This window comes from Crassostrea angulata, chromosome 2 (assembly GCF_025612915.1).
Source record: "Crassostrea angulata isolate pt1a10 chromosome 2, ASM2561291v2, whole genome shotgun sequence".
In the NCBI taxonomy this organism is placed as follows: domain Eukaryota; kingdom Metazoa; phylum Mollusca; class Bivalvia; order Ostreida; family Ostreidae; genus Magallana; species Magallana angulata.
Window position 1 is genome coordinate 16,706,401 of NC_069112.1, and position 14,059 is coordinate 16,720,459.

The window sequence follows — 14,059 nt, forward strand, 5'->3', positions numbered from 1 at the left end:
TTTTTTATGTATGTGTGTATTTATATTGCGCGCGCGGTTCATTTTATTTTCATTTGACATAATTATGTATATCGAAAGTACATGCATACGTGTACCTTTCTTCCCATCCATACAATTATATTAGAATTTTGATTTAAGGTGGTATGGGACACGTCCAGGTTGTGATGTATTTTCGATCGAAATAAACAATAAAATCAAGTGTCATTTTATAAATCTTTTCTACCCCCCCCCCCTCCCCTTAGCGTAGAGCAATGGGTAATTAAGTTGGTGCTTTGTCGTAAGTCATGAGTTCGAATCCCGCTAGAACTATTATAATTTTTACTTTTTCAATATTTTTAAAAGAATATTTTGTGGCCAAAATATTGTGATCTAAAACGGTTAGATTATTTTGATTATTGTGTACTTTTTTCCACATTAATATATATGGACGGGTATACACGTGTCCCTTAATTAACTTAAACAAAGGCATGTAAGACTCAAATACTCTTATTCCCACACGTTTTATTCCCGGGCCCACTCCTGGATACGGAATAAGAAAATTGCCATGGGGGGGGGGGGGGAGGATGTGGGGGTCCCTTCAGTTTTCTTTGTCTTTTTTATACATGTAGGCCTGCATGTCCATCTTTTTTCCTTATGATATCCTGTGGGATATCTCTTTTGAAAATAATGCGTCTCATAGGCTTCGGAAGCAAATTGAAAGTGGGGGGGGGGGCTAGACTAATCCTCAGAAAAAAAGTTATTCCCAAAATCATGGAAATCCTAATCCGTTGGGGGGGGGGGGGGGGGGTATAGTATACCTATATATATATTTGTTTTGCCTCGGACTAGAATGTCGCGACGTCATTGGATGAAACGCGTCACGTGGCTGCCTTACAAATTTCTTTAAAAGGCAAGCGTCAAAATTTATAGCGCAACATGGCGGACGTAACGTTATTTGAACTGATTTTCGACACAAACGTTTGTTTACATATCAAACTTTAGGTCCTCGACAAAACAAAACACTTATTAGGTTTGTTACTGACTGTTTAAAGAAATTTGTGGGGTCGGTAAAGTCCATAGAAGGCTCGGCTCCGCCTCGCCTTCTATGGACTTTACCGACCCCACAAATTTCTTTAAACAGTCAGTAACAAACCTAATAAGTAATAATATAGGTATACCTATACTTCCCCCCAAAAAATTACTTACCCAAATTTTTTTTTCCAAAATCAGGAAATTCCTAATCCGTGGGGGGGGGGGGGGGGGGGGGGGGGGGGCTAGTATGCCTCTGAATCTAACTTCTCAGTCTTTCAAGGTAAATTTAGGAACAATAATCTGCCCTGCGAGAAAAAGTGGGGGGCTGAACCCTCTATCATGCTATGTTTCTAATGGTTAGGTATAACTTTGCAAAAAAAGTGGGGGGGCTAAGCCCCCCCTAGCCCCCCCGGTTCCGACGCCTATGCGTCTAGCTAAAGTCTATATTAGTACTACTAGAAACTGTATAGTTGAGAACTATAAACAAAGAGATCCACGCCCTCTGTTAAAGGAGGCGCGAAAATACAACGAACAAAATGATTGGTCAGAAGACACGCGTCTCGCACAAAGAAAATCCTAGTCTCCAAAACTCTTCTTACATACAAAGAAGTGACTAAATTTCAAGCATACGGTGGACGCTGACTGAGTGGAGTAAGAAAGAAGAATGGATTTCGAGAGAAAACAACGGAAGGATTTCGGTCAGGTAAATAAGTTTAATTTTATTTATTGGTCTTCGGAAATCGAGAATATGTTCTTTCAGACTACACGTAATGCATAGATGCAATCATATGCCTTGTCGAAGTGCAAATGCAGTTATTTTCATTGTAATGCATGTGGCGTCGAATGTAAACAACGATGCCCAGGTAAATCACATGTGAGTCGTAGAATTCCTGTGTATTGGTTAAACACAGAAATGACTAACTAAAGTGGATGCATCATAATTGGATATCGACTTATTCTGCGATGAATATGCCCAGCGATTTGTAATGGGGGTTAGTTTGAGATATAGTTTCACATGACGTGGCTCGGACTCATTATCTGCGGTTTTGTGTATCGACTTATAGCGAGTGATCACAAAGGTCGATGATCGGGAATAAACAAAGAACTCCCCCTCCAGTCAGGGTGCAAAGGCTGCCATACATACAGCGGCGTGTTCAGTCTAGTCATCGAGTTCAATATAAAAAAAAAAAAAAATGAATTTAATGCTGTTTTAATTTAAAGAGAAAAAGAATACTTTGAGTAATTCTGAACAAAAAACTTTTTTTATGCAAATTGGTCAACAACTTTGGTTTTTTTTTCTCATGATAGTCAATAACTCATTTATATTTTTTGGTACTTTTTTGAAAGTAGATGATGATTGAAAATGAAGTGTGTAGTCTTCCTTTTTTCGGATTAAAAAAAAGAAATATAACGGCAAGAACCATTATCCTTTGTTTGAGGTTTCTGTAAAGTGTGGGAAGCACTCGTGAAAATATAGTAGTAGGGGAAGTACAAATTCAGTTCAGTTTAATATTTCCTGCCAAACATGGATTTGATTTTAAAAATTATATGCTCATTTTCATTTTTTTAAATAAATTTCATTATTTAAAAATGTGGTTTAAGAATTATTTTATGGCGTGGATTCCTTGATTAAAATAGATTTTCTATAATGCTATAAATAAAAAAATCATGATAATGTTGTACCTGTTTGATATTTAGATTTCATTACAATACAAGGTTTCTATTTCAAAATGACCATGCTGAATTTTCATTGTGTATCATTTTATGGTTTAGATTTCCGTCTTGACATCAAGTACACATTTTCCGTTGACTGTAGTTTTTAGCACCTTAGGCTTAAATTCTCATGATGTTAAATGGACAAAAATACATTAATCATTGCTTTGATTCACGAATACCCCAGGACCAATATTTCAATAACTGACATTTTTCTCACACAAAGAGAGAGGGGTACACAGACATTAATTATAATTATTAATATCCTTTCCGTAACTAGCAGGAAGATTGTGTAATCAACACAAGGAATGTTGTACTTATTTCTGTTACATCATCTTTTTTAACCTTGCTTTTGTGTGTTCTTACACAAGAAAATGAGATAATATAAAAATTTATGTTATAAATCAATAGAAAAAAGTTTTACCTTCATTGGTATTTTACTAAAATGAAAACCAAAAAAACTCTAACCTTAACAATAGTTCCTTAGTCTGGAAACTTTTTATTTGTGGTTTTAAAAAGCAATAAAGTTTAAACATATTGAACTCTTGAAGTGATTTAAAGTTTAAGAAACACAGTAACAGTTTTATCACAAGAAGCAAGAAAACGAATATGATCATTATTTTATTTTTAAGACTTTAAGCAATTTTCTTATCATGAAAATCCACCCATTATGTAAGAATAAAGCTAACAGGTATACACAAATGAGAACACAACAAAAAGTCCAGGTCTTAATCCCAGTGTATGACTAATGACCAGGCACTGGTTAAAAAAACAAGGGAGACAATTATCCTTCCCCTCACAAACAATGGGGTTGGGTCGTCTTTTGTGTAAGCCAAGCCTGAGGGGAGGTGTTGGCTTTTCTTAATCAGTGCTATTGTTTGTGCTCAATACATCCACAAAAGGCCAACAATGTATTGAGCTGCACCAATTAATGTATTTATCTTGGGTCCTTTGTGTTGTGTGCCTCTTTATTTCCTCTCTCCTTTTGTCATAGCAGTGGAAAAGGGGGAGGGGGCACCTGCTTTTTTGTTTGTTTATTCACACATGTATACACACATTCTGGCCACACACACACACAGATGTATATGCACACACATGCCTGGAAGCATATGGACTTTCTTTTCTTTCTCTCTCTCTCTCTTTCACAATGGGGGCCTTTTGTCTATGTTGAGAAATTCATCACCAGGGTTTTTAGTGTTTGGGATTAATTCGGTTATGTAAGATGATTCAACCAAGGGGTATTGTGATGGTCGTCTGTGAGGAGGGCTGTTAGCTATGTCAACATTGGGACTGCTTGTCTTATGTCATCTAATACACTCTGTTACTTCTATACACTGGGGCAGGGGGAAAACGTCGACCCCTTTGTTTGTGGGTCATGTTCAAGCAAAAGTCAGCTGTAATCAATTTACCTTTAATATTGGTTATAATTAACTTGCTGTTATAAAATCAAATAATGAATGTAAACAAAAATTTATTTCTCACCTTTATATGAAAAAAAAAAATCAGAGTAGGAGAGAAAAAGTTCAAATAAGGAAAGATTTTTGATGTGTGAAGAAATTTACACCTAGTGTGAAAACTAGAGGTAAAGGTATAGATGTTAACTGCATCTTTAACTTTGAAAAAAAAGAAGATTTTTTGACATAATGGTAATTTTTAAACATGATATAATTTAAGGTCTGAATGTTGGGGTTTTTTTTCACAAATAAAAAGTTTTAATCTATTTTTATTTGAATTTCATATTAAAATTATCAGAAAAATATATTTGAACTGAATTATAATGGTCGATAAACAGATGTTGACTTGGATTAAGAGAAGCGTTTATCATGGAGCTCAGAGGGACAAAATATTGCATGCCAAAGTGAAGCAAAATATCCCAAGAGGGATTGTAATCAATGTTACCAAAAATGACACATATTGTTTGATGACCCCAAGGTTTACTTATGTCACAGTTAACAAATCTATGGGTTGGATGCAATCCATAATGTTATATTATTAAAATCACATTAATTTTCAAAATATTTTGGAATGGCTAACATTTCAGTTGTTGACTTTTCCTCCATTAGCTATTATATGTTATGGGAGAGTGTTGATGAATATTTCAAACAAAACATAATTTATGGTGTACCGTACATTTATAATTTTACATTTGATTTCATTTGAATCATGAATTTATTTAATAGGCTACATTTTTATATACCGATACTGTTAAATCATGTATAATGACAGTTCAACTATATACTAGTTATAGGGTTATATTTACATTTTCCAGTGTCTTTGCCTGTGATAACTCTACGTATTGATTTTGTACTATATAACACCATAATACAAATGACGCCAAATTGAGGCGCCAGCAGGGTTTGCTTATTTATTTTTGAATATTTAACCGTACGATGGCTTAAAACTTATAATTGTAAGGAATAAGGAATCATTCTTTGAATATTATGAGGTGATAATTTCGGTCGGGGGGTGATCAAATCTATCATAAAGCCCTTCGGGCTTTATTGGATTTGATCACGCCCCAACCGAAATTATCACCTCATAATACTCAAAATATGATTCCTAATCCTTATATGTATCATGTTTATTAAATATGTCAATTCATTGCAGAATATATTATACTGTATCTGAAAAAAAATTAATTATGTAAAGATAATGTGTCTGTAGGGAATCACAGACAGTCATTTACTTACATTTATTTACATTTTTTTTTCCGTTTCAGGGATGATGGACACAGTGTTAGGCGGAACTATGGGCGTGCTCAAGCATGATGTAACCATGGTGACAGACATGATTGACAAGTATAAAGGAAGGACTCTTCCAGAAAGCAACCTCCCTCGGAATATCAGCAGTGACGGAAATGTTAAAAATGGTACATTATCAAGCCTTGACTTACAACATATTGCCAGAACCCCACCGCCTGTCTTGCGTATGCTTTACATACTGACTAGGGGCCAACTCCCTGGATATTTTCTCATTATCATGAATATTCATGCCTCTTTTGATTGACTTCTTTATACTATTGTGAAGGAAATCTCTGCAATCCTTTAAAAAATTCTTATGCATTCATCTATAAACAAATGCATGTTTTCATACCATGATCCTATTATTTTATACCTCTTTAAAAATTAAAAAACAGTTTTGTTCCTGGATGGGGAATTGAGAATAAAATAAATGATATTCATGAAAATGAGAAAAGTTCAATGTATCAGCCAAGTGCAGTAAATTGTTTTCTTATGATATTCAACAGTGTCATTGCTACCTAAAATTCAGTATTCTAAGAAGATGTTAAAAATTCAATGACGGACAAAAAATATTGATTTAAAAAAAAATGGGAGAGAATAGTCTATGATTTATTTGAAAACCATTGATGTTTCTTGTCAGACTTTGATCAATGGACACATTTATAAAACCTGTAAAATATTACAATTAACTATGTGTTCCATAATCAGAATGTAGGATAATTCTCAAGTCTTCCTAGGGGCTTTGTCCATATAACTCACTGTTGATCTTTTTTTTTCTCTGATAAAATTCTTATATATGTCAATGTAACTAGGTTTTGTTTTTCACAAATGAAAGCTAGATATACGGTATAAAAGTTTCATTATGCATCACATTGAGCTATTATGTTTCGGGTCAACATTCTTGAGAGGAGCAGGGGAGGGTGTTGACTCTTGATGATGAATGGGAATTAAGTAATTTGTCAAAGCTTAAATGTACTTATTATTTCTCTTAACAAATATGATCAAAGCCCTTTTGACCCCCCTGTTTTGTTTTGTTTTTTCACTGAAAGTGTAATTCATACAAAATTGAATAAATGTTTTGTCTCTATAAAGTCATGAAGTTGCAACCATTTTCCACAATTTTGTTTATCTTAAATATGATAAAGGTCAAAACGCCTAAAGGCCAACCTAGCATAGAATACATACCACCAGGAAGTGAAAGAGTTTATTTCATTTGTTGAGAATCATGTTTAAAAACAAATTTGGCCCCATAAAATTATTAATGTTTTGATTTTCATCCTGATTTGTATAAAAATATGGGGCGGATGTTTAAAAGCAATTTACTAAGTGATGAAATTTCTTTTTGTAGAATCTTACGGATGCCGGCATTGCCAAGAAAAATTTTCGACCCTTCTTGGCCTCCAGCAGCACATAGTGTGTGACCACACAGAGGAATTACGGACTGAATTAAACCAGTATACACAGAAAAAAAGTATCCGTCCAAAGCAAGACAGCGGTGCTATTCATCCCAAAAAGCGAAAGATTCTTGAAGCAGTTCAAGCTTCTCAGAAAGACCAGAGCTCCAAGGGAAGAGAGAGTCGAGAAGAGAGTTCCAGGAATGGCTTTCGTGGAAATATTGGGGATAAGGTGAAGGATCTTCATAGTTGTGATGATGATGAAGATGATGATGATGATGATGATGAGGAGGACCGGCTAGTGATAAGTACTTCTCCTGCACTGCTGGATACAGCTAGCAATAGTCCTGCCCCTGAAGACGAGTTCATGTCTTACACACACAAGAAGTTAAAGAGGAAAAATTACCTGGAAACGAAAGGTGAACTGAAACAGGAAGATGATATTGAGAAAGAGTACGAGAAAATCATCGACAAAGCAAAGCGGGAAATCGATCAGGAGAACCATGAAATCCGAGAGAAGCTTAAAAAGACGGAGCTTCTTTACACAACCTCCAAGTTTCAAGGGCAGGTGCCCCCTGAAACCGCAAAACCCAAAGAATTTGTTAATGCCCAGCCCGGTCCTCTATACAGTGAAGCCCCTCCAAGCATGCCACAGAAGGAAAACGGATTACCTTATCCACCAATGCCCATGAATCCGGGGACACAGCATCCAATGTATCCAGCTATCAACATGAACATGTATGGAAACTTTGCAATGCCGATGAACTTTCCGCCTCATCCAATGATGTACATGAATTCAGGAATGTTCATGCCACCCATGACCTCGAGTCAGCAAAATGGCAGCTTTATTCCACAAGTGAATGCTATGCCCTCTTCACCGTTGCCCTCGAGGGTTGCCCAAGTATCCAGTCCAAAGATGTCACCACAGAGGCAGGCTTCTCCGAAAACGGAGAAGACGAAAGCGCCCCGCACACAAAACCCGAACCGTCGCAACAGGAACGTGGAAAGGAAGGGAAGTCTGTCTGATGAGAAAAGCCACTCAGATGAAAAGAGCGAGGTTGTGGAGATTTATGAGTGTAAGGTTTGCAGTAGGAAGTTCTCACAGGTCGGGAACTTCCATAACCACATGAAACTTCATAACGAGAAGTCGTGCAGTTGTGGAATTTGTAAGGTGGAGTTTAGTGATAGTTATGAGCTGCAGAGGCACATGCGTACCACGCACACTGGGAGCATGCCCTATAAATGTAATGAGTGCGACAGGGAGTTCAGTCAGTACAACAACCTGCGAAGACATCTCCGCGTCCACAGCGGAAAGTCGTACAAGTGCCATATCTGTGGGAGGAGCTTCAATGAGGTCTTTTATTTGGAGATGCACATCGGGTCGCACACGGGGGAAAGAACATATAAGTGTGGCGTATGTAACTTGACTTTTCGGGATAATGCGGAACTTCAGCGCCACGTTAAGACACACAGCGCTGACGAGCTTCACACTTGCGACGTGTGCGGGAAATCCTTTAGTAAAGCTTGCGTTCTTCGGCAACACAAGAAAATGCACCTGGGAGTCCGTCCATACAAGTGCAACATCTGCGAAAAGGCATTCATTCACCGCCATCATTTGACCATCCACATGCGCATGCACAACACCTCCAAGCCGTATACCTGTAAGTTCTGCCACCGAGAGTTCACCCAGACTAGTCATCTTTACAAACACATTGAAAAGCAGCACGAAGAGGAGATCGGGAAAGCCGTTGATCTCAATGCTAAAAACGGAAAGAAGGGCATTCCATCTGCTGCTGAGATCGAAGAATTGTTCTGTAAAATTCAAAGTCCGTCCAACTCATCTTCTGCAAGTGTCGACAGCGGAAATGTGGATAATTTGGTTCGACCGAGAAGCGACTCCAATGTCAGTCAAGCTGACTCTGCTATATCACTGCCAAGGTCCAACGTGAGTCAGATATCAGTGGACACCCCGCCCCCTGTTGAATATTCATCAACCCCTCAATATTCACCCATATCCTCAGCATCTAGTCAATGTGACAACGAAGTTAGATCTATTACTCCAACTATCGAAGTTCTCACAAAATCCAGCAGCCAAAGTGTTCCATCCATTGAAACATCATCCACCATGGACACAATGTCTCACCCAGATACTCAGGAAAATCCAATTAGAAATCCCATGCAAAACGAGAAGGAAGTCACTATTCCAGACGACAAGATCATCACTCATTTCAATCCAGCTCAAATCCAGGATACTTGTATGAAAACGGAGAATTACGGAATATCTCCAGATGTTGGTCGAATTACTGACACAGATCTTTCATCTCAAGACTCCAGGCCAGGTGGGAAAGATACAAGTTTAAAATCTGCTTCATCTCCTTGCTCCAGCGTGTCTTCAGACTCGGCAGTTGGGATATCGGATCAAGCCAGTCCGCCGGAAAACATCCTGAGTCCGGAAACAATCAAGAAAGAGAAGCTAGATGTTGGAGAGGAGAAACCAAAGAAGAGAAGGCGACGCAGAAAGAAAGCCGAGATGGACAGCCAAAGCATTCCAAATCCGGACACTGTTCATTCCGCAAGTCCCAATACCCAAGTCCCTAATCCACCGATGGTGATGCCGAACATTACATCCGATGTGCAGCAAATGTACCTTATGCAAATGCAGCAGCTCCAAGGTCTTCACATGGCTATGTTTGCCAATGCCATGGCAGGTCAGGCTTACCCAAACGCTCAAGGGACCAAGGCCAATATCCCAGTCACAACCATGCCTGGGACCCCACCACCCGCACCTTTTGGATTTGGAAATCCGATGAACATGTTCATGAAGACGTCCCAGCCCCAGGCTTTTTCCCCCCTTGTCCCTCCAGGCAGATTCCAGACCCCTAGTGGTGAAACGCCTGCACCAATTGACTTGAGTGTCGAAAAATAATTTACTGCCAATGTAATGCTCAAAACATGATTTTCATACATTCAGCCATTTTATATTTTTCATTCAAGGGAATGAAGCATGTGGTTGCTAATGATTGTGATTTATTGATTTTTGCCACTGCATTTGTCCCAGTTCCCAAATGTCCATTGGAAATTTGTTTCATGTGCCTTTGATGTTGACGAGTTTATGTATGAGGTTTTCACGATTTTTTTGTATTTTACATTTAATAGTCCTTTAAAATCTGCAATGAGGATTTTTTTTGAGAGCCAAAACATCCAATTTCTGTTTAAAAGAATTGAAAAAAATGTTCATTTTTTGTGTTCAAATGATTGAATTTAGCACTGTCTTGCTTAAATCAAACCGTTCAATTGCTCAACGTACGATTATGCATATTAATGTTCACAATGACTTGTGTTCAAAAACCGTCTATAAAGCTTCCATGATTTGTGAAATGTAACTTGAGTTGTGAATCATATTTCCATTCAATTCAAAAAAATTCATCCCCATTTCAACGAGTCATTTACCCAGAGTGAGAATTGTTCTGGAACTCAGGATTTTTTTTCTTTTACAACAATTTCGTGTGCAAGGATATTTGTCTTAGCAAAAACTATAGCAATAATATATATATTTTTTCTTTTTAGATATTTTTGTGTGCCATAATTGTGGAGAATATTTTCGCCTTTACATTCCAATATGTGTTTATATTGCCATATGATGGCGGAAATCCTCTTTTATAATAATGCAGCAAGATTACAAATGAGTAGAATGCGAGAGTACTTTAGTCATGTGTTTAGATTAGTTAGTTTTTGCGACTACTTTCACTTTCAGTTAAGTGACCTGATTTTTGAATAACAGAGTCATAAGTTTCATTTTTGAAATGCAAGATGTGTATAGTTAATTAAACATGTTTTAATTTAAGTTGAAACACTGGACACAAAACGAGGGATTTGTGAATTTGTTCAATGAAATTCCAGCTAGTCAGACTGTAAACTGTGCCATAGATAATACACAACAGTCCCAACTATTCAGCATGTAGCTTCCAGATATTGAGAATATTCAATGCAACTGAAGAAATTCCTATGAAATTTCCCTGAACTATGCTTTGTATCATCTTAGATTAATGTATACATTTCTTAATTTTTGTTTTTTTATTTATTTTTTTAATAAATGTTGGAGTGATACACAAGCCAATTAGATGGGACAACTTCGCTCTTTGAAATTTCTAATATTAAGAGGAATGGGGAGGGAGGGATATGCCAATAAGTAGATGGAAATACTTATCATTCCAGTACCCAAACTTAGCTATTGTAGATGGAGTCCAGTGTTTATATGCTGTCTCAGGTCAATTGGAGTCCTGCCAAGATGTCTGCAATTAATTTCATTGTGCCCATATTGTATTTATTGTGATCAGTTGATCATTTACCAATTCTATATTGACCATTTTAGAATTGATTTGTTCTTCAACTTTGCTTGATTTTTTTTTTTGTTCTTTTTTTTGTAAAAAAGTTGCATGTTTGTGAATGTCTTTGCAATTGCTTGTACGTGTAAATGTCATTATGAAGAATTCAACACTTGCTATGAAAGATTGTGTATTTGGGAAAAAAATTCCTGTTTTGCATTCATTATGCTATGAATGTGAATGTCTGATTTTCTATGTATCAAGCATTGTCCCTAACCAGCATATGTTTTTTAACTCCCACATAGAACTAATGCACTTACCTATGATGGGCTACGAATCGTGTGTGATTATTTCCCTTTATTTCCCTTTGTACATATTATTATTATATAATTTTATGTTGAATAATTGTCATTGTAAAATACAAAGTGATCTCAGAGTTTAATTTCTACAAAGTCACTGATTTTTTAATCAGAGGGTAGTACAAAATATTCGTCCAATCAGAAAATCTGTTACATCATCATCCAATGAGAAGTTTTGTTATATCATTTTCCTTCATCCAATGAGTACCATTATTTTGTGTTTATATTTAGCATTCCAGCAAACGCTCAGTAAACAGTGTTTTTATACATATTTTGTGTATTTAGTATTTTCTTTTTAGAATTTCAAACATTTTTGTTTGAAAGCCAATTTCTATTTAAAAATATTCATATTGTAGATAGAACTGTTTTTAATGATCTCAGTGAGCCTTAAAAGATTTGTGTTGTATGCGGAAGATAATGATAAGAATGTTTATGGAAGTATATGTCAAAAGTTGAACTTTATCCCATATTTTCATTAAAAGAAATGACACATTTGTCTATATCATGTATTAGGCTGAAAAGAATTTTTTTTTTCACTTTTAATTATCTGAAATTCTGCATCAGAAACTATTTGCAATTTTATCACTTATGGATTAATGTATGTTTTTTATAAATTCAAATTTGACAAGGTGCATTTTCCTAACACGGAGGTTTTACCTCTTCAATCAAATGTTCTAGCTCTTTTTTTTAATATTCGTTCACGAAAATCTGAAAACCAAAGCCAACAATAAGACGTGAGCTTTGAACCCAGAGTTTTGCCATTGGAATAACTGCTGTCTCATTTACAATTGGCCTGTAATTTATTTTTGTAGCAAGCTGTTCTACCATAAGAACTTACCCCCTTGAAATGCTCATATTTATGTATTTTTATTTGATTGCATTTTTCTGTTCATGTTTTTTGTATAGCATTTGTTGATGTCCATAGCTTAGATAGTAGAGTCGTTTCTTTAGTTAACACTGCTATTTTCATCCTTTATTTGTTTTCTTACAACACATTTATTTGATTGTCAACTACAGGCATTAAGATTTGTTTTCATCTTGTTTTTGTATATTTTAATATTTGAATAATTGATAGTTTACTTCATTCATTTATTCATTGATTTTAAAGTGTTCAAAACGGAGCCTTTTTTGGTGAAAATGACAATTTTTTCTCTTTGCAAAGGAAACATGTCGAATAATTATTTAGCAATAGAACTATTCGAGCAATTTGTTTGGTATCGGATGGTTGAGAAAGCCCATAAAGGTCATGATATGTTCAAGGTTGTGGTGTTTTTCCAGAATTTAACCTTCTTTGATATATCTAAAAAAAAAAAAATACGCAATGTTATAAAATACCAACCAATGAAATTCTCTTTTTTTTTTGTAATGCTTAACCCTTTGAAATCGTATAAAATTTTGAAGATTAATATTGAAATGGTAGTGTTTTTTAAAATGATGGCATACAGTTGACCAAAATGTCGAAATACTTCATATTTCTTTTACTTTCTTTTGAGAATAAATGGAGGCATGTTTAAATGTTTGAGTGAAAACTTGTGAGCAAGCCGGTGTCAAACACTTTGGCGACGTAACTGCTATTTTAATGCTGCCAACTTTTTATTTTTAGTCTGAAACCGTGCCGAAAATGTAAACTTAAAAGTTCTTTAAAAAGATTAACAAATATGTTGCTTCATGTATTTTGAATTTGATAATAGTTGGAATTTATTCCAAAAATGCATTTCTTTATACAAAATAAATGTTTTAACCTTAGAACCGAGTTGTGTTGTCTTTTTTTTTCTTTTTCACGAGGACTGAACTGTGTTACTCAAGGCAATTTATAATTAAGTGGTATGAAACATCAATTTTCATGTTGATGAAAGTACACTTTGATAAAAATATAATCATTGTTTTAAAATACAATATTTGACCATTTTTTAAATGCATTTTGGAAATTCCTTGTTAGTTTTTGTAGAAGTCCCAGTCGGGTTTCAACTAACGGCTTGCAAAAAAGCAATCTAATTGTTAGTCTTGTAAAACCGCTTCGTAGAGTTTTTATACATTCAAGTTACCGTAATTTTGATTAGATCGGTAGATCCGATGCGGCATGGCGCTCTCACCTAATGGACTATACGCTGTCGGGCATAAATAGTGTTATAAACAACACAATTTAAATTTAATTGTTTCTTTCGGAAAGAAGTTCCTTACCGTCTTAAAAAAGACGGCGCGCAGCAACGCGAATTAAATATAACAACGCAAGCTGAAAAAAACATTACATTTTGCGTCATTACATTTTGTGCTATTACATTTCGCGTTGCTACAAAGGTGGCCTTCATAAATGAATAGTAACTGTGATCTTGGTTTGATAAGTACTGTAAACGGAGTTATTTTCGCCCCATGTAATTTTCGCCCTCTACACTTGCAAACAGTGTTGCCTCGTCTTGAATTCGCCCATACACAGTTGTGTTTAAAGAGAGATGATATGGGAATAGAATTTGCCCAGTCTTAAATTTGCCCGCTGTATGACAACGAGGACGAAAGGA

General features: G+C 35.9%; 1 protein-coding gene across 1 annotated transcript; it reads left to right on the forward strand.

Annotated features, from left to right (window-relative positions):
• The first annotated feature begins 1,624 nt into the window (after positions 1–1,624).
• LOC128171077 (zinc finger protein 473 homolog) lies at positions 1,625–13,286 on the forward strand. Its single transcript, XM_052836832.1, has 3 exons — positions 1,625–1,714; positions 5,444–5,593; positions 6,814–13,286. Exons 2-3 carry the CDS (start codon positions 5,446–5,448, stop codon positions 9,783–9,785), a joined length of 3,120 nt encoding a protein of 1,039 aa, XP_052692792.1. The 5' UTR covers positions 1,625–1,714; positions 5,444–5,445; the 3' UTR covers positions 9,786–13,286.
• The last annotated feature ends 773 nt before the right edge of the window (positions 13,287–14,059 follow it).